The following is a 24143-nucleotide window of genomic DNA, read 5'->3' on the forward strand; positions in this document are numbered from 1 at the left end:
GCTGACATCTTTAGCAATGCTAGACGCCTTTAAGACAGAATGGAACTATCAGACAGGAGTTATAAGTCCCAGCTCTGCCCAAACTAGCTGGGAGGCCCTAAATCACTTAATTTCAGCCCAAGTTCTTCCACATCTAAAATGAAGTGGTTGGACTAGTTGATGTCTCCCTATAAAGCCTAAATCTAGTTGTTTCTTGGGGGAAATGATTTTATTGTTTTGTGGTGCCCTTTATGAGGAATTTAAAACCTCAAAATTAAATAATAAAGATTCTCTTTTTAAGACCCATTCTAAGGAAAGGAAATCTTTCTAGGCATTTTTACACAGTGGAAAAAGTACTTGGCAAAGACTCAGAACAAATCCCTAACCTACTCTGAGCCTGAGCTTCCAATTCTATAAAATGGTATTAATAATGTCTTACCTTCCTTTGGGTTCATTTTGAAGCTCAAACGAATTCATGTTTCTGAATATATGTATACACACCTACTTTGAAAAGTATAAAGAATTATATAGTTATAAGGCACAATCACTGTTACTAATGGATACAGAAAGGATACATTTGCCAAACAGACCCAGTCCAAAATGAGATGCTAGGCATAGGATATTGGATCCTTAGAGGACAACTTTGTTTCTGAGAAGCAACACAGAATCACTGCTTTCATTTTAAGTTTTGGAAGAGGCCATTTAAAATCAGCTTCAGCGAAGCTTTAGAAACTAAAGTACTTTCACTTTAAAGAGTTGGACATCTGGTTTTTCCTTATTACCTATTGCATCATCTAATGTAGGGTTTTTTTATGTGTTAGTATGGGTGTGTGTCTTTTTCACAGACACCAGGAGCCTCATCAGCTGAATTATAATCCAGTTAGAGCATTTTCTTTTAATATAGTAACTACTGTTGTGTCTAAAGGTGAACCACAAATTACATTTATGATGCTGCTTTGAGAACCGATTAAATTTAAAATTGTATTTCCTTAGTTTCTCCCAAGGCTTAATATAATGAAACTGACCCCAGATCCAGAAAGAATTTTGTATTTTTCTAACAGTAATAAATACCTATTGGGATACAAACTACATGAAATAGAGGAGAAGGGAGGATAATGAGATTAAGGCATTTCCCCACCAAGATAGAAGAAAAACTCTGCCAGAGTTTGAGCAATCTGTCCAAAGTCACAGCCCTAGATTTCGTCAAATAATCATAACGAGGAACTTTTACGAGAACCCAAAAGACAACTAGAATAGAGGAAGGTCTGGGGTCCAGTGGAATAATGGTTCTTAGTGAAAGCAAAGTGGGGTTGAGGATGAGGAGAAGACCTGATCACAAGTCTCCAAACTTGCCTTAGAGCATTTCCTTCCTCCCAGAAAATTAGTTACCTATCTATCTGTAAAGCAAAGGTGGCGCTGGTCACTCTCCACCTATGTGGAGCTTTGGATAAGAAAAATGATTTAAAACAGGGCTTCTGGTCCTTCTTTATGTCATGGCAGTCTTGAAGTCTATAGATCCTGTCTCAGAATGTTTTTAGACTCATCAGAGAGTACCTAATATTAGACCAGAAATAAATCCTATTAAACTGTAGTTTTCAAAAAAAATTGTTTTAAGATTATGGACCACAATTCAAGAAACTCAGATCTAGTAGAAAGATCCTCAGACTGGAACTCAAGTAATCTGAGTGAGACCCAGTCCCAAACTCTGCCATTAGATGAGTGACTTCAGTCAATTTCCTAGAACTTCTGTTTCCTTATATGTAAAATAAGGAGGCTGGATGAGATCAAAGACCAAGAGGGTCCTTTCCTGCTCTAAAATTCTGTGAGTTCTATGCCTCTAGGAAAGTGACGAAGATCTAGAAAGGTGAATTACTCTAAATATTCAGTTGTTGACCTATTCTATTAAGGGACGACATTAGAATGCTAAACTTTGAGTCAGGAAGACCTGGGTTCACATTCTTTCTCTGATGCATTCCATGTGACCTTAAGCAGGTCTCAACCTTACTGTGGCTTAGTTTTCTCTTATGTAAAATGGGAATAAAATAGTTGTTGTAAGGCTCACATAGGATCCTATATGCAAACCTAAAAGGAGAATATTATTGCTAGTCATTATTGTTGATGCTTTTATTCATGGGAGCCTTGGATGTTTTCCATACAGACTGCTCAACTGGAAAGAGTGCCTAGCTACAAAGCAAAGGGATTAAATTCTAATCCTCAGAGTCACCATTAACTAGCTGTATGACCTAGAGCAAGTCACTTAATGTCTCAGAATCACTGACCTCAAAAGGATAACTTCTGCCCCAGTAACTTGACAGAGCTATTCATAGATTATAGAATCATTCATTCTAGAGCTAGAAGGGCCGTGAGAGACCATTTAGTTAAAGTGGTCATTTGCCCAAAGTCACAGAGATGGTAAAGTGTAGGAGGCTAGATTCAAGCCAATGTCCTCTGATATCCATGTCCAAGGCCCTCTCTATTCCACTATGCTGCGTCTCATTGAAATGAAAGTAGAATTTAAATATGGACAAAATATTGCATATGCAGAGTTAAAAAATATGCAGGTTATTATTATGATGTCCTACTACTAAGCTACTCCAAAGAAAGGGGGATCAGTGATAGTTAAGTAGGACAAGGAAGACTCTGAAAAGTAAAAGAAATCATACTGACAAGGTAGCAAGAATCCAGACAGGTAATATTAAATGACTGAGGCAACAAACATGGTGCCTGGACTCCTGACCATGAGCCCAATGTCAACAGAGTCAGAAGTCCCAAGAACGTAACAGAGAATGTGATTGGCTAAGGTGAGAGGGAAGCAGAATCCTCACATCATAACTGGCCCCTGAATCTCACCTGCCTGATAAAAGATGTGAGGGAAGAGTGGTAAGCAGAATCAGAAAACCACAAATGGCAGATAAAACCCAGGTTTAAAGCCCAGTGTCATTTGGAGCATGACAATGAAACATGTCACAACCATGGAGTTTTTACAAACCAATGGACCATTCAGATGATCCTTGGAGAGGCACACACACTCTGCAATTGGGTTTTTGAAACAGGGGCTTGTGTTTAAGGCATAAATTGTGTAAAAGCCCAAGCTGCTCCTACTGCCTCTCTCATTGCCTCAGGAAAAGCGATAAACCATTTCAGCCTATGCTGCTTGTCACTTCAGGACAAAATGCATTATGTGCCCAAACAACTTGAAGGGGTAGAGGAGAAGGGGCAGTAAAAAAAGATCGCAGGCATCTCAAGGGCCACAGGCTTATAGAGACAGGCAGAATTTGTGTGGAATCACACCAAGATGTATTGCTAAGGTTGTTGTTAAGGAATACACAATTCCCCACAAAACAGGAATGTCATTCTAAATATAGACTCTATTTGAGTGATTTGAGTGAGCCTACTGGCTGCCCCTGAAAGCAAAGAATCTTCACCTCTCTTCATACCTCATCAAAAGGCAAAGTAGGGTAGGAAGATGAGTTGTCCTGCTCTTTTATCAGTCTCTTGAAGTTACTGATGATCTGCCTACCAGATGAGACAGGGCTTCATGATTCCCATTACTAGAATTAAATAGAAACTGAGGGATAGGATCATAGATCTAGAGAAGGAAAGAACCTCAGAAATGATCTGGTTTAACCCTTCTCATTTTATAAATGAAGAAATCAAGACCCAGTAAAGTTGTGTCTTGCTCCAGGTCATACAGACAGTAAACATCAAAGGTGGAATCTGAACCCACATCTTCTGATATTCAAGTCAGTGCTCTTTTCACTCTATGGCACATTGCCTCCCGTGTCATGAAAGGATTTCCAGTATAAGGTAGAAGTTGGAATTGACAACTTCTGAGGTTCCTTTCAAATCTAAGATTTTATAATTCCATAAATTTCATAGGGATGGCATGGTATAATGGAAAGATGACTAGATTTGGAGTCTGGTGACCTGGATCTGAATTCTGACTCTCTTCTGTCACTTGTGTGATTTGGGGCAAGTCCTTCTTGGGGTTTGAGTTTCCTCATCTGTAAAATAAGGGGCTTTGACTAGATAACTTCCAAGATATCTTTGTGCTCTGTGATATAAATCTCTGTAAAAAGAGGTAGCTAAACTAGCCAATTTCCAAGGTCCCTTCTGACCAATGATGGACTGAAGCTGGCACATGTGGGCTCTCATGCTGATTGTTAAATAGTCATTATGAGCATTTATATTTCAGAAATCAGCAATCAGGGCTTGATTTATTGTTTTTGTTAATGGCTAGACCAGTGATGGGCAAACTATGGTCAGTGGGCCAGATGCGGCCCCCTGAAATGTTCTATCCAGCAGCGTGACATTATTCCTAATCTGACGAATACAATGAGTAGGATACAATACAATTAAACTTCTAAAAAGTTATCTTAGAAACAGACTGACAGATGAGCATTTCCTTTCCTTTGCCCCCTTCTTTAAAAAGTTTGCCCATAATGGGCAACTTTTTTCTAAGGCAACTCTTTCGAAGTTTCATTGTACTGTATCCTACTCATTGTATTCATCAGATTAAGAATAATGTCGGAGGGCCAGATAGAACATTTCAGGGGGGCACATCTGGCCTGTACCCACCCATCACTGGTCTAGACTTAAGAAACTGATGGAGAAAATGTTAATAATGCTGAGTAAACTTAAAAGTGTGTCCTATATACTCTCCTCCCTCAGGAAGTCAAGTATTAAATATTTACTAGCAGGGTCCTGCTTCCAATTCTAACAGTCAATGATCTTATAATATTAACATATGTGAACATATGAGAAACAAATACAAAACAGCCCAACATATGTACAACTAAGTGCTAAGTATTAAGGTACAGACTATATATAATCAGAGGGGGAATTATGAAGAGGGCAGTTAGGGAACAATCAGAAAAGAACAGAAGTTACCAAGGAAGTCTTCCTTTGCAAAGCAGAATTTAAACTAGATTTTATGGGATGGGTAGGATTTGGTAAGAACAGCAGAGAAATGTAATAGGAAAGCACTGGTCTGGGTCTGGACTTGATTCTAGTTCTAGCATTTACTAACTCTGTGACTGTGGACAAATCATTTAATATTTGTCATCCATAATATATAGGAATGTTTTACCATCTGTCTCACCAAATTGTTCCTAAGGTAGTGCCACATATACTTTCAGGCACTCACAGAAATGTGAGCCATTATTAATTCAGTTCATGGCTTTCGTTTTCATTAGACTTCTCAGTAGAAACTAAAACCCAGCTTTTGGTGGGTGAGAAAATAGAGCCCACTATCCCCTTAAATGTCACTCACTCCTATCTGGTATCTCCCATTCCCCACAGTCATGCTTGACCCTCTACGCACATCTACCAAGAGGGAGAAGGAATCAAATTGGGTCTCTTCCTACTTTCATGGCCACGGAGACAAGGAACATACTTAGCTCTCATTCTCACCTTGCTCACTCATGATCTCTACCCTCTTTCTAAATTAACTGCATGACCTAACACTTCTTAGATAGATCAGTTGAAATGACCTTAAAGAGACATTATCATTCACTTTGCCACTGTACTTTGCAAAAAAAACAACAAAACACTACCTTACTTTCTCTCTTAAGATCTATAGTAAGTATCATTTCTAAGGCAGAATGGCAATAAGAGCTAGGCAATGGGGGTTAAGTAACTTGCCCAGGGTCACACACCCAGGAAGTATCTGAGAACAGATTTGAACCCAGGACTTCCCATCTCCAGTCCTGGCTCTCTACCCACTGAACCTCCTAGCTGCCCCTTTGTCCTTATACTTAAAAGACCACGGGAACTTTCCATCTGATTTGCAGTAGAAACCTTCCATATTAGCTATCTCCTTCTTTAGAATGGGAGCACTTTTTTCAGTACCTCCCAACTTTTTCTTGGATTCCCAGCACCTAGCATAGTGCTTTGTATATAGGCAGTGCTTAATAAATGTTTTATTCATTCATTGTTTATTCTCTTTCTCCATGGATCTAGAGGTTCAGCGTCCCTACAGTCTACTTCCCAGCCTTTTTTTCTCCATCCTCCAGTAAGGTTGTCTCCTTTCTCTTTCTCTAACTAAAGAAAAGGTCTCTATATAACTACTTTTCTTCAAAGCAATAGGGACCCAGGATGAGTCTATAAGGTTTAATCAATAGCAAATGAGCTTCTCATCTCCATAAGCAATTCAATTCAATGAATACTTAATAAGCAACTTCATACTATGTACAAGATTAGATGCTGGGAATAAAAAGACAAAATTAAACAATATCTGTCCTCAAAGAGCTTGCATTTAACTATTTAAATGAGGGAATATAATGTGTACGTAGAGCAATATGATATAGTACAAAGAATAATATAATACAAAGAAGAGTATAAAGAAAGCAAAGAAGAAATCAGAAAAAAAAAGTCTATGGCAGAGTTTTTAACCTTTTAATCATAAACACCTTTGCCAGGCTTTAATAGAAGCCTATGCAGCGCTCCTCAGAATAATGTTTTTCAGAAATCAGCAATCAGGGCTTGATTTATTGTTTTGTTAGTGGTCTAAACTTAAGAAAATGATGGGGAAAATGTTAACAATGCTGAGTAAACTTAAAAGTGTGATCTGTATGCTCCATTCCCCCCAGGAAGCCAATTGATTAGGAAGAAAATCAATTATAGTTAAAATTATCAAATGCATTTTAAGTTCACAGACTTTAGGGTAAGAATTACTGCTCTAGAGATATTTGAAGGAGAGAAAAAAAGGGGGTCACTAATAGATTGGAGGAGAAGAGGAGGAGGTGGCACCTGAGCTGAGCCTTAAAAGAAAACAAAAGTTTCTGCACAATATTACAAGAAGCAGAAGTGTTCTCCAAACTGTGCAAATACATGAGGCAGAAGATAAAATAGAGTTTGAAAAACAAGTAGTCCAATCTCACTGAAGCATAAATATATTGGAATGTATGTATGTATGTATGTGTATACATGTTTGTGTGTGTATATATGTGTATATATGTATATATACATATTTACATGTATGTATATTTCTTTATGGTCAGGTGATTAAGAAATCTCTGATTCAGGGAAAGGAAAGGAGGAAGATAACTAGAATCTTGATATTGCCAGCAAACAATTAAATTAATTTTTTTTAAATGCCTGGACCTCAAAATTCCTTTTCCACCTGCCTCATTGATGCCTAAAATCCCATTATTTCTTTGGTCTCACACTTTGCTATCAAAACTCAGAATCTCTCCACCCCCAGAATAACCCACTAGACCCTCCGTAGACACAGCATGGTCTAGTGGGTAGGTAATTTAAAAGAAAAGCCAGGAAATGTGGACTACATTTGTATATCTACTATGACATCACCAAATGAACCATCTCTTTTCAAGTTGCTTAAGCTCTCTGCAATTAAATTGTCTCCTCTTNATATATATATATATATAGTACAAGCTAGAGAGATAAGTTGAAAAGAGATGGTGGAGAACCTTAAGGTACCAGGTTAAATTAATTTGTATTTTTTTCTTGGGGCAATATGAAGTCATTGAAGGTTTTTGGACAGTATAGACCTGAGCCCAATTTGCTAAGTACTGTAACAATCCAGATGAAATATGATGAATAACCAAATTTGAGTTATAGATGTGAGAACAGAGTAGAGGAACTGAAATGTGAGCTATGAAAGTAAAATTGAAGGACTTAGCCACTGATTAAATGTGAGGTAAAAAGAAAGGAAAGAAGGGCTTGAGTGTCTTCTTTGTTGGCAAAGGCATAGCACACATACCTCAGTGTACCAGAGGGGGCTACTCTATTTCCCCTCTCCACTGTGCCTGAGGACAATTTTCACATGCACTGCCTCTCTGCTCAGCAGCCCAATGCAAGCATTTCCTCCCACCATGCAACAGTCGGCAACCTTTTTGGCCATGAGAGCCATAAATGCCTGCGGAAGGAGGAGGATGGAGGCGGAAGGCACTGGAATATGGGGCGGGGGCTGAAGGGCCCCCTGGGGCACATCCTGGGGATCTGCCAGGACTAGCCTGTCAGGAGGTGGAGCCAGATATGACTCGAGAGCCATATGTTGCCGACCCCTGGTCTAGGGTAATGCACGGGGCTCACAGGCAGCTTGAAGGTGCAATTTGGGTACACAATCTCTAAAAGGTTCACCAGCACTGGTCTAGATGGATAGTGATATCCTCAATAGACATGGGAAAGTCAAGAGGAAGAATGAGTTTAGGGGAAAAGATACTCAGTTCTGTTCTGGACATGTGAAATTTTAGGGACTGCCAGAATGCCATGGTGAAAAAGGGAAGGGGAAATGCAGGGCTGAAGTTAAAGAAATTAAGGTTAGCTATATTGATTTTAGCTACCCTCTTCATATAGATAATGATTGGACCCATGGTTATAGACAAGCATGTACCTGGAGAGAGAACAGAAGAAATAAAGGCCCACAACAGAACTCTATGGGAAGTACATACTTAGAAGACAAGAAGCAGCTAAAAGATCCAGCAAAGAGGCTGAGAAAGCATGGTCAAAAAATATAAAGAAAATGTGCTTTCTAAAAGGACTTGTATGCAAATCATTGGGAGATATTAATATTCATCATCTACATCATCATAACACATTTATATAATAGTTTCTTTCCATTTTACCTATTTTTTATAGGTCAAAATTGGATGTTGTCAAAAAGGTAAAGGAAATGTTTAACAGGCTACAGAATGTTACAAACAGTGACCTACACACAGGAAATTATGTAAAAGACATCATCAAGGAGTTTGCATTCTTCCTTCCCTGCCCCTAGGTAGAATATAAGTTTTTGGAGGCCAAGAACTATTTTTATTTTCATATCCCTTGGCACATAGACACATAATAAATGATGAACTGAGTTTAAAAAGCAATGAGCTGATGATGTATTAAGGAAAGAAAGTAGATGATGAGTCCAAGCATTCTCATGATATTAAAAGAAGCATAACTTTGATTTTTGGGAAAAGATGAACAAGAAGGTTATAGAATTAAAAGGTATGGAGGTGTTGCTATATGCTCTGGCAGAGGAAATGTCTAGAGCAGAAAGATGAGGAATGCATCTAAATATTCAAGAATTTGAGGTTTCAAACTGCTGCTACATGGGCAATATTCCTGTGTATATGTAATACAAGTATCATTATCCCCTTTCTACAGATGAGGCAACTGAGATACATAGAGCAGCAGGGATATGCCCAGTATCGGAATCAGTTCAAGTCTTCTGACTTCTTTATCTATAATTTTTCTTCTATTTTACACTACCTCAGTTTAACTCTGTGGATCTCTCTCCTCCCCTAATAAACAGGGAAGCTAAACCAAATGACCTTTGAGATGTCTTTTAACATTACGTGTTTTTATAATTTAATGTCTCAGTTGGGAAGCCCCAATCAAATGCATGGATGTAGGTCACAGTGCAGTCATCATCCTTTTCATCCTGTGGCTATAGAGCTTGGCATTCTCAAATGACAGTTGGGCTTTATGGAGGAAGGATTCCAATTGTCTTGCTTTCAATCGACAGTTGCATGAGAGGACTTTGCCCTCTGTGTAATGTACCCAGGCACCCTGAAACCTTAGTCATTTGCCATAGAAACTCAGATCACTGGAAAATTGGGTCAAACTCTCTTTCCTTACTATACCAATTTATTTCCCCTCTACCTTCTTCCCTTATGCCATTCTCTAAGTGGCAAAGATCTCCCCATTTTTATTTGCCTCTTAACAATGTCAATCTACTTTCTGAAAGGTGTTCAATACCCCTCTACTTAATTCCTCCCCTAGGCAGAATCTGACAGATGGATTCTCATTCCCAAATTGTGTTGATTTGATATATTTTTAAATAGCACTGAACATCCCATAAAGCTAAAATAGGAGCCAATTCCCAGGTGTGGACTGACTGAGCATAGGGAAGAGCAAGAGACTGGCAAGTTGACTGACTGACCACCTGGGGCAACAGTTCCAAAATAGTTGAATTAATGAGGAAGTGACTTCCACAAACAGCTCTGTGCCAGCTGCTGGCCTCATTCAGAGTCATTCCTAAATACCAGAACCCATCATTGTAATGTTTTTCCACCTCAGCTGGAGTCAGTTTAGGAGCTTCACTCACCCCATGCTCTCAGTTCAACCCTCAGAGGGAAAATTAGTCCATACCCCAGTGATGGGGAACATGACTTGACCATAACAGACCATACCCAACTTCCTTCAGAAGGGAGTGAAAAAACAGACAAGAAAATAAAAATAGCTCATCTTTAACTAACACCCTACAATATACAAAATGATTGACCTGTATTGCTCTATTTTATTCTCATACCAACTCTGTGAGGTAATAGATGAATTATTGTCTCTATTTTACAAATAAGGAAATTAAGGCTGAGGGGGTTAAGTGGCTTGCCCAAAGTAACACAATAGCAAAAAATAGGGCACAAATCCTGGAGCTCTGGCTTCCAAGCCAGGGCTCTTCCCATTACCCTGCCTCTCGCTCCACCACTGTGTTCCTCTTTCCAAAGAAATGAAAACCTAATACTCTCTTCACCAGGAGAGATATTGTTCTCCTCAAAGGGAGTCTTGGTTCCCAACATTTTTCCTTGGGGTGGGTGCCCAATCCCAAAACAGACTGCTCTTTACACTTCGTTGTTTGGCATTTCAGTTGCATCTGATTCTGTGACCATATTTGGTGTTTTCTTGGCAAAGAACTAGAGTGGCTTGCCATTTCCTTCTCTAGCTCATTTTACAAATGAGGAAACCCAGGGAAACAGGTTCAGTGATTTATCTAGTGTCACACTGCTAGTGACTGAAGCCAGATATGGACTCAGAAAGATGAGTCTTCCTGATTCCAGGTGTGCTACCTTGTTGCCTTTTACATGATCTTTACATATAACATACTTATTTTTGGATAGTTTCCATATTCTTACATTTTTACATGTTGTGTTTCCCAATAGAATGTAGGTTCCTAAGGGCAGGAACTGATTCATTTTTCTCTTTGTGTTCTCAGCACTTGGCAATGTAATTAAGAGCTTAATAAGCATTTGTTGCTTAACTACTTGATTCCTTGATCATACTGTGAGTACTCTGTAATGGTTTGGTAATTTACTACAATTCAAGTTCTTCCTCCAGGGCAGGGGTCAGCAACCTTTTTGGCCATGAGAGCCATAAACGCCTCATGTAATTTCATAAGAGCCGTAGAGTGCTCACAGTGCGCGCTCCTGTAACAGAGCCTGAAAAAAAAATTGACTTTATGGCTCCTGCAGAAAGAGCCATATCTGGCCCTCAAAAGAGCCAGATATGGCTCAAGAGCCATACGTTGCCGACCCCTGCTCCAGGGTATGGAGTCCCAGTGAACATAACTCCATGCCTGGAACTCTCTCTCTCCTCCCCTCTACCTCTTGGTTTCCCTGGCTTCCTTGAAGTCTCAGCTGAAGACCTACCTTCTCCAGGAAGCCTTTCTTGAGCCCTCTTAGTTCTGGTGCTCTCCCTCTGTTGATAATCTGTAGATGTCTTGTTTATACAGTTGTCTGCATGTAGTCTTCCCATTAGACTGTGAGCTTTTTGAAAATAGAGGCTGTCTTTGTAATTCTTTGTATCCTCAAGTTAGCACAGTGCCTGGCACTTTGGACATGCTAATAAATGCCTGTAGCCTCTTGGCTATCAAGATGTGGATATTTCTTATACATAAACCTAAGCACTAACCTCCTACCCTAAGAAGGAAGCTTCAAGACAGCAAACCCCAGCCCCTCAAAACCAGATTTCTGGTACCCAACTGGGAAATTGCATGGAGCCAACTTGGGTGATTGTCCATAGTTTGACATGTTTGGTACCAATACTGAAAATGATGGATCTTTCCTCAAATTTTCTTCGGGCACTTTGTATGATTCTCTCCTTGATCTCACATGCATATTTGAGTTCCACCACCTTCATATTATAATATGAAGTTCTTTGAGGGTGATAGGATTCTGTCATGTTTCCACTTCATATCTTTGGTGCCAAGGTTAATTCCTTGAACACATGGGCAATTAATAAGTGTTTTTTAGTTAAATAGAATGATCAATTATTGCCTCAGTTTCTCCAGCAACAATATTTCAGTATCCAGTGATGTTCAAGTCAAAAGAAGGAATACATGAGACCTTCCTTTAGAATATCATCCTTTGTGTTCTGCCTAGTGATAGTTGTAAACACAATGTTAATCAAGCAAACATAGTATAATAATTATGTCAGTGTACTCCTGGGTCTCATACTTCTGATCTTTTCTGAACCCAAAGTCCTGAAAGGGCAGCAATAGCAGAAGCAACTGTTAACATTTATTGAACATTTACCTTGTATGAGGCCTTGTGCATGGGTTATATCAGGGAAGTATAGAAGGCCAACTTAATGTTGCATAAAGAAAATGTAATCCTATCTATATGTAAGGAGTATGTAATTGGATTGGGTATAAAGGACATACATGTGAAAAGATAACAAATGAGAAAATATATCATCATGCAAATGAATAATACAGGTAATCAGTACAGCATCAGCCAGGAATAAATAGCTAGCCACCATCCAAACCCTCTGATGATTCATTTAGACCACTAGAGTAGGTGGTGCTTTGGCTAGGTTTTAGTGAAATAATAGGACTTAGGTTAAAGGAGAGAAAGAAGAAAGGAAATACAGGTTTTCAGAAATGTGAACAAAAGCATCAGAAGATAGGAAGAAGAAACAGAACTGACATTTTAAAATTTTGCAAAGAGATTTACAAATAAATTATCTCAGCTTACCCGCACAACCACCCTATGATGTACAACCATTAAATCATCATTTTGCAGATAAGGAAATTAAGGCAGAAAGAAATTTAGTAACTTGTCTCCAAGGTCACACAGTATCCTAATCAGGATTCAAACTCAAGTCTTCTTGACTCCAAAAATGTGAGCATCCCTACCTACTTGGCATATGGCTTCTATAACAATACATTGTTGAAGGAATTGACATGTGAAGATTGAGGACCAGTGAATAGACTTGCTGACCAAGAAAGTTAACACTGGAGAGCTCATGCCAAGACAAACGACTTGAAATACTGAATGGGCCATATTGTAGAGCACCTTGACTATCATGCTAAGTAGTTTGTCCAGTAAGTAATGGAGAGTGACAATGCATGGTAATATTAATCTGGAAGAAGTAATAGCCAAGAATTAATCACTGCTTTTCTCATTGAAGAGTTAGAGAAAGAAAAGGATAAATCATCCATATGCAGACCTTTCACTGGAACCCTTTCCCAATGAATCAATGAAACTGACTGATATGGTAGTTCTTGGTAATGTTTTCCCAAAAAAGAATCTCAGATAATAAACTAGTAAGGGACCTTTATTTTTTTAAACCCTTACCTTCTATCTTGGAATCAATACTGTGTATTGGTTCCAAGGCGGAACAGTGGTAAGGGCTAAGCAATGGGGATTAAGTGACTTGTCCAGGGTCACACAGGTGGGAAGTGTCTGAGGCCAGATTTGAACCTAGGACCTCCCATCTCTAGGCCTGGCTCTCAATCCACTGAGCTACCCAGCTGCCCTCATAAGTGACATTTAAGAGCAGTGGACACCCATTGGTTGGGGAATGGATGAACAAAATTATGGTATTTGAATATGTTGGAATATTGGGTCATGAGAAATTATAAAAGGAATTTGGGGGAAATCTAGAAAGACTTGTATGAATCAATGCAGAGTGAAGTGAATAGAATCAAGAAAGCAGATTATACTATAACACCATTATAAAGACAAACTTTGAAAGATTTAAGAACCAAGAAATTCAAATCCACCCACAATTCCAAAGGATCAGTGATGAAGCATGCTATTCAACCTCCTGACAGAGAGGCAACAGCCTCCAGATGCAGAATGAGATTTATAGTTTTTGGATATGACCAATCAGGGGGTTGTTTTGCCTGAATATTCATGAGAGTTTTGTTTTCCTTTTTTTCCTAAGGCAAGAGTGAAAGGAGAAAAATAAATGCTTATTAATTTTAAGTAAAATAAAATAAAAGTTAGTTAAAAATAGCTCTCCTTCTCCATCACTCCCAGGAAAGAACAAGACTATGTGCAGAAACATTGGAAGGATGTCCGAGTAGGAGACTTTGTCCAACTGCAGTGCAATGAAATCATCCCAGCCGATATCCTCCTACTCTTCTCTTCTGATCCCAGTGGAGTCTGTCACCTGGAAACTGCCAACTTAGATGGGGAAACCAATCTCAAACAGAGGCGTGTGGTGAAGGGCTTCTTGCACCAGGTAGGGCTTTTTCTATGCCCTTTAACATTGGTATACAAGGGAAAAAACAGCCAACTCTCTGGACAAATGAATTAAATGATTAGAAATAATTTGATAATGTTTTTAATTAGTTAGGAGTTCCTTGCAGCCTTGATCCAAATCATACCATTGTAAAACACTCAGCCTCAATCTCATCTCTTTCATAAAGCTTCCTTAACAAAACAGTCCCTGGAAGTCTATCTTTATCCCCTCTAAACTCCTGTCCCATTCATTTGGTAAGGTTCATCTACTGTTTTTTGTTCTTTTTTCTATATTCATGTATAGCTGAGGTGACTTTTAATTTCCATCCTTCCAGTCTGTCATTCCTTTCTTCCTGTACTGGTCACAGCAATTTAAGACTTGTCCTAACTCTTGGCTCTCTACATCATTCCCTGAATCACCCCTGTATTTGCAGAGAGTTAGGACAAGATGTCAATTATGTTCACAAAATCATCTTTAAAAATCATCTTTAAAAAAAGGGATAAGGATCTCAGAACTTTAACTAGGAATTCTCATACCTGGAACAAATTCAGTTGATGGAAAGGGTAAAGAAAAAAATGAGAAAAAATCTTGTCTTATGGTGGGCAACATCTTTCCTCTAAAATTCCTAGAACTGATTAAGTTCCAAGTTGTCTAGGCAAAAGAAAAATTTGTTTCACAAAAGAAGCTTCTATTTCTTCCTTCTGTACAGTAAGTGTGTAGTATATTTCTATGATAACATTACTGCTGGTTATCCTTTTCTCTTCAATCAGTTTTTTCATCATGCTACTTACCTCAGGTTCTAGGATTTACTCAAAAAATATGACTTTCATAAATATTGCTATTCCATCACCTAAATTTTTTCCTATCCTATTATTTTTGAATAAGGTATCACTATCAGAGCCATAATCCAAATATGAATCATATTCTCCTAAGTCCCAGTAATATTTATGTCAAACTTAAATATTTTCATTAATATATTTAATTTACTCTATTATTCATCTATTATGCATTTTATATAAATATCTAAGGCCAAGTGTTTTATTGCTGAACGTCTTCTTGGTAATTATCATCTCCTATGAATTGGTGACTTTCTGTCTTTCTGTCTCTAGGTGTTTCTCTGTGTGTGTGTGTGTGTGTGTGTGTGTGTGTCTGTCTATCTGTCTGTCTGTCTATCTCTCCTTGTTTCATACTGTCCATGATATTAGCCTTAGTAGAAATCTGTAAGTGAACAATTCCCTTCTTCCCCTTCCTTTTTTGGCTTAAAACCACCTTAATCAGATTTCAAGATTTTTTTTTAGGTTCATTCTGCCTTTCTTAAGAGTCCATCATTCCTACATGGTATTGAAAAAATTATGGGATATCAAGCTAGACAATGAGTCATCTCAATTTATTGCCTTCTGGTAGTCAGTGAATGGGTGTATTTTTATGCCTAAACATAAATGATTAGCCTCATGCTCTGCTTTCTTCTGAAATTCCTCCAGTTAGAGAATTTCTATCCTTAGTCCCTTCACTAGTCTACATTGTTCAATCATTCAGTCATGTCTGGCTCTTCATGATCCTACAGACCATACTGTCAATGGAATTTTCTTGACAAAGATAATGGAATGGTTTGCCATTTCTTTCTCTAGCTTATTTTACAAGTGAGGAAGATGACACAAACAGAATTAGGTGATTTGCCCAGAGTCATACAGCCAGTAAGTGCCTGAAGTCAGATTTTATTCAGGACTTCCTGACTCCAGGTTTGGCACTCCATCCACACTGTCACCTAGCTAAAAGTCTCCATAGCAGTGATCTAATAGACATAACTTCAGACAAAATTACTGAGTCCTCTTGATTCCATTTCAGTTGTCATTCTCACCTTTTATTTTGAACATATATTTTTCCCATCTTAATGGTACAAAAACCTAATTTTCAATGTATCTCTTTTACCCTGACAACTTGACAAAATCCAATGTTTCTTCATTTTTTTCCAGCATATTTTCAGCATGTAAGTGGCAGGTGACATGAAGGACAAAAGTGGTATCAATCCTGAAGAGAATAAATTTTGCTGATGCCCAGTTGGCATCATCCTAGTAGATTAAAAAGGATGGTTATTTAGAACTTGGGACTTGGGATCTGGTCGATTTCTGTACTTGGCGCTTAAAACAGCATGGTATAGGAAGAAAGCACTTGATTAAGAGTGAGAAGGCCTGACTGAGTTCCAGCTCTGCCATTTAGTAGTTTTGTGAACTTGGACAAATAACTTTTGAGTAAGCCTCCATCCTATGATTTCCTCATCTATAAAATGAGAAAATTAAACTAAGAGACTCTAAAGTCCCTTCAAACTCTGAATTTCTATGATTCTATAACTATCACATTTAAGTTAGTTAACTAAGTTAATGATATGTCCCAGTCTCATTCAACACAACCAGGAAGCTTAGGAATACAATCCCCAAATTATGTAATACTAGAAAAATTATTGTAAACTCAAATATGCCTGAGTATCTAAGGCTAACCAACCAAATTTCAAAGTCAGTGAAATGTGTCTCTTAGCTCTCCTGCTTCCCTTTCTGTGTTCTTTTCTTACCTTTTGATATCCCATGCCTATCTTTGCAAGCTTCCTTCATTATGTCCCCTACTGCAACCAAATATGCCTGTGAATGGCTAACCCTCTCTAAATATTTTTTTAATTCTTCTTTCCCTTCTTATTAATCAAAAGTGTCATTAAACACTAAGATGTTAATAATAAATAGCCCTCCCAGGAAGATTAATAGATTTTTAGATGTAAAAGAGAACTTAGAGGTCTAGCCCAGCTTTTGTAGTATTATTTGTTTTATCCAAATGAATTCCCAGATGATGGAACCTGGGGCAAGGTGTAATGTAACTGTAAAGTGGTACTATTAGGAGCACCCAAAGGGCCTAGGCAGATGTTGATGATGGAATATGAAGGGAAGGGAGTCCCAAACCAAGGCTGTATGAGAGTTAGATAACCTCCCACAGCAGCTGGGTCAGGTCCCCTTTAAGCCCAAGGTTCTCTGCTAATAGGCCCAGGGCTTGGAACCAATCCAGCCAAGACAGTTAAAAATGTTACCAGGAAGTTGACTGAAACTTTCTGAAAACCTCAAATTGAAATGGTTAAACTTGATTAGAAAGACTTTCTCCCACTAAATTGTAAAGCGGATCTGACTGCTATTAAAGGATGGTTGATGCTAAGGTAAGCAAGGCTCCAAGACTGTTTAGGCTCAAGGTTAACCAGGGTTTATTTGTAAATGAACAGAGGGAAGGAAAGGGTAGATAGGTGGGTGAAGGAAACCCTAAGACCTTGCCTAAATTGTGTGATGTTGATTAATCCTGGAGCACAAGTTGATGATCTCTAGGGGCAGAGTAATGAGACAGCCTTGAGGGCAAATCCCAACTCTGTTGCTTGTTGCTGAGTTCAGGGGCTGGAAAGCTCCTGGGTCAGTTGCAGTTGTTCCTGGTTGTAGCTGTTTCTCACTAGCTGGTATGTAAGGATGTTATCTCTGCCAAGAAAGTATTGAATATTTGGCTAATAATTGAATAGTTCCTACCTGCCTAACATAAACTCCCAAAATCACCCTGGAGGCCCAAAAAAAACCCTCCTTACTCCCTAACCCTGCAGATGAGTCAGAGAAGTGAAGTTCCCAGGGGTTAGAGGACCTCCTTTTATACTCTGTCCTTAACTGACACCCTGGCATACAGCCTGGGTGCTCTGCCAGGTTCTGTGTTCCAAAGTGGCAACTGCCAGCTTGTACCCTCAGAAATATGGCTACTCATTTTTGCACATAACAGAGGGCAGCTAAGTGGCACAGTGGCTAAGAGTGCCAAGACCTCATTTCAAATCTGGTCTCAGACACTTACTAGCTGTGTAACTCTGAACAAGTCACTTAAATCCTGTTAGCCTCAGTTTCTTCATCTGTAAAATGAGCTGCAGAAGTAAATGGTAAACCATCCTAATTTCTTTGCCACAAAAATCCCAAATGGGGAATAAAGAGCCAGATGTGACTGAGTAACAACAAGAAATTAAGGTAATATGAGAAAGCTGAATAAAGAATGTCAGATTGTATAGGAAACTTTGGCTACAATAAGAGACTTTCCCAGAAATTTTTCAATCATATTGTATATAAATATCTCATCTATGGGTAAGTTGGAACCTGTAGTTAACACACAAAGACCAGTTCCTGTCCTCTGTAAATTCCCAACCTGAGAGAAATAGCACAATGTAAAAGAACATAAAAGCAAAATGAATGTTAAGTCTCCATAGGCAAGAATGATATGAGGTATTTATACCCTCAACAATCAAGAAGAGGTACGTGGGGAAGGAGTCAAAATAAGATCTATAATTGGTATGAAATTAGGAACAATAGCCATGGGAGTTACAAGTTCAGACAAGGCAATGGGTAATGAAGGAAAGGAGCTCAGCTCTTAATCTGATTAAAAGTCAAGAAGTTTCATGAAAGAAGTGACTCTTCTTAAGACAGATCCAGAACTGAAAGTCCAACCACGCTCATTTAAAGATTAGGAAATTGAGGGCCAATGAGGTTTAAGTCATTGCCTGAGGTCACATAGGTAGCCAGTAGCAGAAGTAAGATTCAGACACAGATCTTGGAATTGTAAGGCTTTCCCACACTGTTTCCTTTCTTCTTTCTCCCCTTCCTTCTGTTCTTATGATGATTCCCAGGCCAAAGTAACACAAAGCCAAGCAAATTTTCTGACCCCTTCATTCGGAAGCATTATTTGGCCCAATTGCCTCAATTCAGCACTTTCTAGTGTATATTCAGACACAATCAAGCAATAATTGAGTGACAAAGGAGTTAAAAAGGACACAAGGCCGAACTCATCACTAGCTTAGTTACTTGATATGGCTGTCTTGAGAGTCCAATGAAATAATGAATGTGAAAAAAACTCTGAAAAACATATGACATCTATATCCATATATACGACATATGAATACATATGGCACATAACTGACTCTACATTATTCTAGAAAGGGTGACTATTAGAAGAAATCAATGTTTAGCATCGTTCTTCATCATATAAGAAGGTACAACTCCCCAAAGGAAATGTTTGGGTGGCTATAATGAGGGGAAGAATCACAGGACTGATAAATCAGAATTTCTTTCATCCATTCACTGCTATCAGAATTGCTAAATATTTGTTTTCAACAAGAGTGATTGTAGTTGGGAGCAGCTAGGTGGCTCCATGGCTAGAGATGGCACTCACCTCCCAGGATTGCTGTGAGGATCAAATGAGATAATCAAAGTACTTAGCACAGTGCTTGACACACACAGTTAGTACTATATGAAATGTTGTCGCGATGGGCTCCAGGTTACAAATACCTTCTCTGAGACTACAAGTTGCACAAGCAGGTGTGTTGCTCTGCATTCATGTCTCACCAAATACTCCTATAATGATGAAATCACCAGTTAGTGGGGAAGGGGTGGGAGAGAGAAAGGGGAGGTGTGGAGCTAAGGGGAGAGGGAGAGGAGAGACTTAGAGGTAGGAAAGGGAGGGAGAGGGGGAGTGGAAGGGAAAGAGAAAGGAATAGAGGGAGGGAGAAAGTGAAAGACAGAGAAAGGAGAGACACAGAGAGAGAGGGAAAGAGGGATGGAGGGAAAGAGGAAGGAGAGATTTTGAGAATGGTGGAAAAAGGAAGGGGGAGAGAGAGACACCACTTAATCATAAAGCACTACATAAATATGAGTTGTTATGAATATAATCAATTCACCTTAATGTGAATGAAGGATGTGAGACCAGGTTTCACTAAAGGATTAAGAGAAAGCAGTGGGCAACAGGACATGAGGCCACACAGAGGGCCTTTCAAAAATAGAAGAGGCTGTAGAATAGAGAAAGTGAAACCTGAAAAGACAAACTTAACAACTTCCAAATTTACTAGGAGCTGGCACCAGAGACATGGAAATGTTCTTTATCAGAAAAGCAAATATGGTAGCCTTTCTCTTTGGTAAGAGACTGAAAGCCTCCCCTTAAACAGACTGCCATTTTGGGAGCACTCAGAGTTTGTCTACAAATTAACACCCTTGAGAGGACCAGTCACTACATAGCTAAGAACCTGATTTAGTTTTTGTAATTATAATTTCAAATTAAACATATTCCTGGACATCCATCGCCTAACCTATGGGAATTCAAGGCTCATTTGTTGTAGCTGGCTTCAAATCACCTCTAGGACTTCAAGGAACATAATCTATTAATCTAATAATTTTCTTCCTCTTTTTATTGCCCTGCTTAAAGACTATTCTTTCTTTTAGTTAGATTCTCTTTTAATTGATTCCCATTTCTCCCATAGTTAGTCCTTTGGAGGACATTTTGCCTAATTAGGCAGTTAGAGTTTTGATTGGGATTCTTACAATAGAAAGTGTACATGGCTTTTTAATAAACTGGAAAAAGCTGGTTGCCTTTACAGATAGAGATTCAATAGCACAATGCAAAGCATATAAGCCAGAATCAGGAAATCTGGGGTCTTTCATTGGCACTGCCACTAACAGGCATGTGACCTTGGCTGTTACTTCACCAGATCTTAATTTTTTCATTGATGAAATAGATAAAATGAAGAGGAAAATATGTATACCCAGCTATAATGATGTAAATGGAAACAGCACAAAAATGTTATCAAACCCAGAACACCTACAAATGTGTTAGGAGAGAGGCTAAGGACTATAGGTACAGAATGGCACATATGGTATAAAATATGACCACTTTGACCATTGAGTTTAACTCAAATTTTTAAGTGAAGAATTAATTGGAGGCAGTATTTTGAGAAATTATTCTGATGTTCAAGAATATATAAAAAGTTTAATTTTAAAAATCACTAAATAAGATGGAGGGATAGGATACTAAATGATGCAAGTTTACTTCCAATTCTAAATTTTATTTAATCTGTGAGATTCTTTCATTACATATCAGTTTCTTCTGTGCAAATAAACCTTAAATAAAACCAAACCCATAGCTCTCTAGAACTTCAGGCCAAAAGCACTCAAGGCAATTACTTCTTAATGGTTTTCTGTTCTTCCTGAGTCAATATCCTTATGGGATATATTATGCAATCTATCCTGAATTCCTTATAAGGCTAACTATGCCTAGAAAACTGACTTTTGAATTGCAGTGCTATCTGGATTGCAGTGATGGTGCCTAGAAGAAATGGTCATTTCAAAGGGTTTGACCTTGCCAACCCAGACCTACCTGTACCTAAAATAGACTTCAAAAAAATTTAGCCCAACCCCTTCACTTTACAGATGAGGAAACTGAGGCTAAGTAATGGTGAACTCCACAAAGAACTTTCATGATACAGACTCAATCCTGGATTGTAAACAGCTTCAGAATATTGCTAATGCCCATTTACTTAAAACCAATTCACATGCAGTGCCAATAAAAGACCTCAGATTTTCTGATTCTGACTCTTATGTATTTTGCATTATGCTATTGAAACTCTATCTGATCAGGGAATCAGTTTTCTCAGTATGCTTGAAAGGCACGTACATTTTCTATTGGAAGAATCCCAGGCAAAACCTTAACAGCCTAAGATAAAAGGGGGGAAAGTCTTCTTACCTTTCTCCCACTTTGCTTTCATCCTAATCTCCTGTCCTTTAGCTAATCACACAGGCAGGTGTGAATCAAGGCAATTTATACAACCCTCTTGACAAAAACTTCCCCAATCAGGCCCAGAAAGTACTTTGCACTCTGTACACTTGTTATCTTGAAAGTCATTCCAACTTATTCCAACTGTGACTTTTATAAAGTGCAGGCAGTTTTTCAGATAAGATTCTTACAGGCCAAGTAAGTTATTTAGGTGCATTTTCTAGTCTAGGAAAAAGAAGGATATATTAATGCTGAGAGGAAAAACTAATCACTTAGAAGATCACCAGCAAAGATTTGAAGAGTCTTTCCTGTACCTTAGCAGCCTGATAAGATACTGCTTTCCTGATGATGACATGGCTCCCTTTGTGTCACTCTCCTATGTTTGGCCTGAGTAGCAGCACCCATCCCAACAGACCACTCCTTATAGCATCTATCAGCAGGACACTATCCTGACATCTGGGTGTTACCGGCACCTATATCAAGAAGCTAGGCATTTTTCTTTTTTTGGAGTTTCCTTCAGTTGGGGTCTTAGCAAAGAATATAATTGAGTGCTCAATTTTTTTCAATTAACAAAAATAAAGCAAAAGCACTGGGAGCCAAATTCTCTATCTAAGTAAAGAATATGTGCTGAGTCAGTTAGATATATCCCAAAGTGGATTTTTTAAATAATGTTGTGGGATCCTCAGAGCTAGGGATGATGCTACCTCTCAAAGATGACAAATTGTGGGAGCAGGTAGGTAGCTTAGAGGACTGAGAGTCAGATCTAGAGATGGGAGGTCCTGAGTTCAAATCTGTCCTCAGACACTTCCTAGTTGTATGACCCCGGACAAGTCACTTAATCCTCATTGCCTAGTCCTTACCATACTTCTGCTTTGTATCTTATTATCAATTCAAAGACAGAAGGGAAGGGGAGAAAGGAAAGAGGAGAGAGATAAAGAAAGACAGAGACAGAGAGAGATAGACAGAGACAGAGAGACAGACAAGCAGACAGACAGACAGAGAGGAGAAATGACAAGTTGTGAACCTGGACAAGGTTCATAGTAGTATGAACTGTAGTTCATAGTAGATAGCTGACAGCTTTCATTTCCTTCTTTGAAACTGAAGGGCATTAGATTACTTGTTCTTTTTTTTTTTTTTTGAGCTTAATATATTTATTTTGACAAGGCTAGCAGTTATCAATAATAGAAATCACCGGTATCCCAGTAACCAAAGACCTCCAACACAGAGTAGCTTTTTTATACAGTTTAGTGGTTATATAAGATACAGAGACATTCCTCCTCCCAAACTAGGATTGTGATTGGTTCAATATATACATCATACAATCAAGAGTTTTAATCCATTATAGTGACTAAAAAACCCGAATGTGGCCAACATCCTCTTGGAAGAACTTATGACAACCAACCTCACGGTGTCTTCCCAGACCAAGGACTTTGAAGAGTCCGTGCTGTTATGGAGGGGTGGATTGCCTGTTCTCTAAGGAACTTTCTGGCATAATCATTCTATAACTATTTACTAAAACTATGCTAAAATAAAATAAAAATATACTAAAGAATAAAATAATCTCTTATGTTTGTATTGCAATTTAGCACTTCCAGAGCATGTTGTCCCCTCTATTATCTCACTTGAGTCTCATAATAACCCATGAGTTAAGCAGCACATTTTTTATGTGTGTTAGCTCTCATCACCTTCTGTAGTCATGGCGCCCGGGATGGAGAGTTTAGATGTTCACTTAGCACAGTGTCTGGCATATAGCAATCACTTAATCAATGCTCATTGACTGACTTACTCCAGATTTGGAACAGCTTTATTTACTAGTTGTACAGTCTCCTATAGGAGTGGATCAGCAAGAGCTTGAAGCCCAGCTCAGCTGTATTGATCACTGAGGAGCCTACATAACATAAAACACCACCCACAACCATACTCTGCAGTCTTTGAGTCTCCCTCTGCTACATTCAATTGTATAACAATCAGAGAGCTGAAAGAGCCCTCAAGGGTCACCTTCTTCAACCCCATCCTTTCAGCAATTAAGAAACTGAGGCCTGAGTACAGTAAGATGTCCAAGGTCACAATGGTAGTGTCAAAGGTGGGATTTGATCTTGGGCCCTCCAGTTTCATAGCAAGTCCTTTTTATGCTGTTCCACATCAGCCAGATGTGATTCATCTGATTTAGTTCTTTTTTCAAAGATCTCAAATTCATTTGCAAAAAGGAAGTTTCCAAACAAACAATGCAGACTATTTGTCTATGCTTTCTTTGAGGGGACTTGCAGTCAGCCTTCCTGACATTCAAATGAGTTGCCCAAAGAGTCTTCACAATTTCTACCCCAACTCAAAATTATTCTTATTTTACAGATGAGAAAAAGTGACTGATCCAAAGCCAT

The 24143-nt window shown here is 38.7% G+C and overlaps 1 protein-coding gene across 1 annotated transcript in view; it reads left to right on the forward strand.

The window, feature by feature from the left end:
• ATP10B (ATPase phospholipid transporting 10B (putative)) overlaps positions 1-24143 on the forward strand; it is a 158731-nt gene that overhangs the window by 18176 nt on the left and 116412 nt on the right. The window contains exon 3 of the mRNA XM_044659845.1: positions 13971-14175. Within this exon, the coding sequence (XP_044515780.1) occupies positions 13971-14175 (205 nt within the window). The remainder of the gene's footprint in view (positions 1-13970; positions 14176-24143) is intronic.

Source organism: Gracilinanus agilis, chromosome 2, assembly GCF_016433145.1.
Source record: "Gracilinanus agilis isolate LMUSP501 chromosome 2, AgileGrace, whole genome shotgun sequence".
Lineage (NCBI taxonomy): Eukaryota > Metazoa > Chordata > Mammalia > Didelphimorphia > Didelphidae > Gracilinanus > Gracilinanus agilis.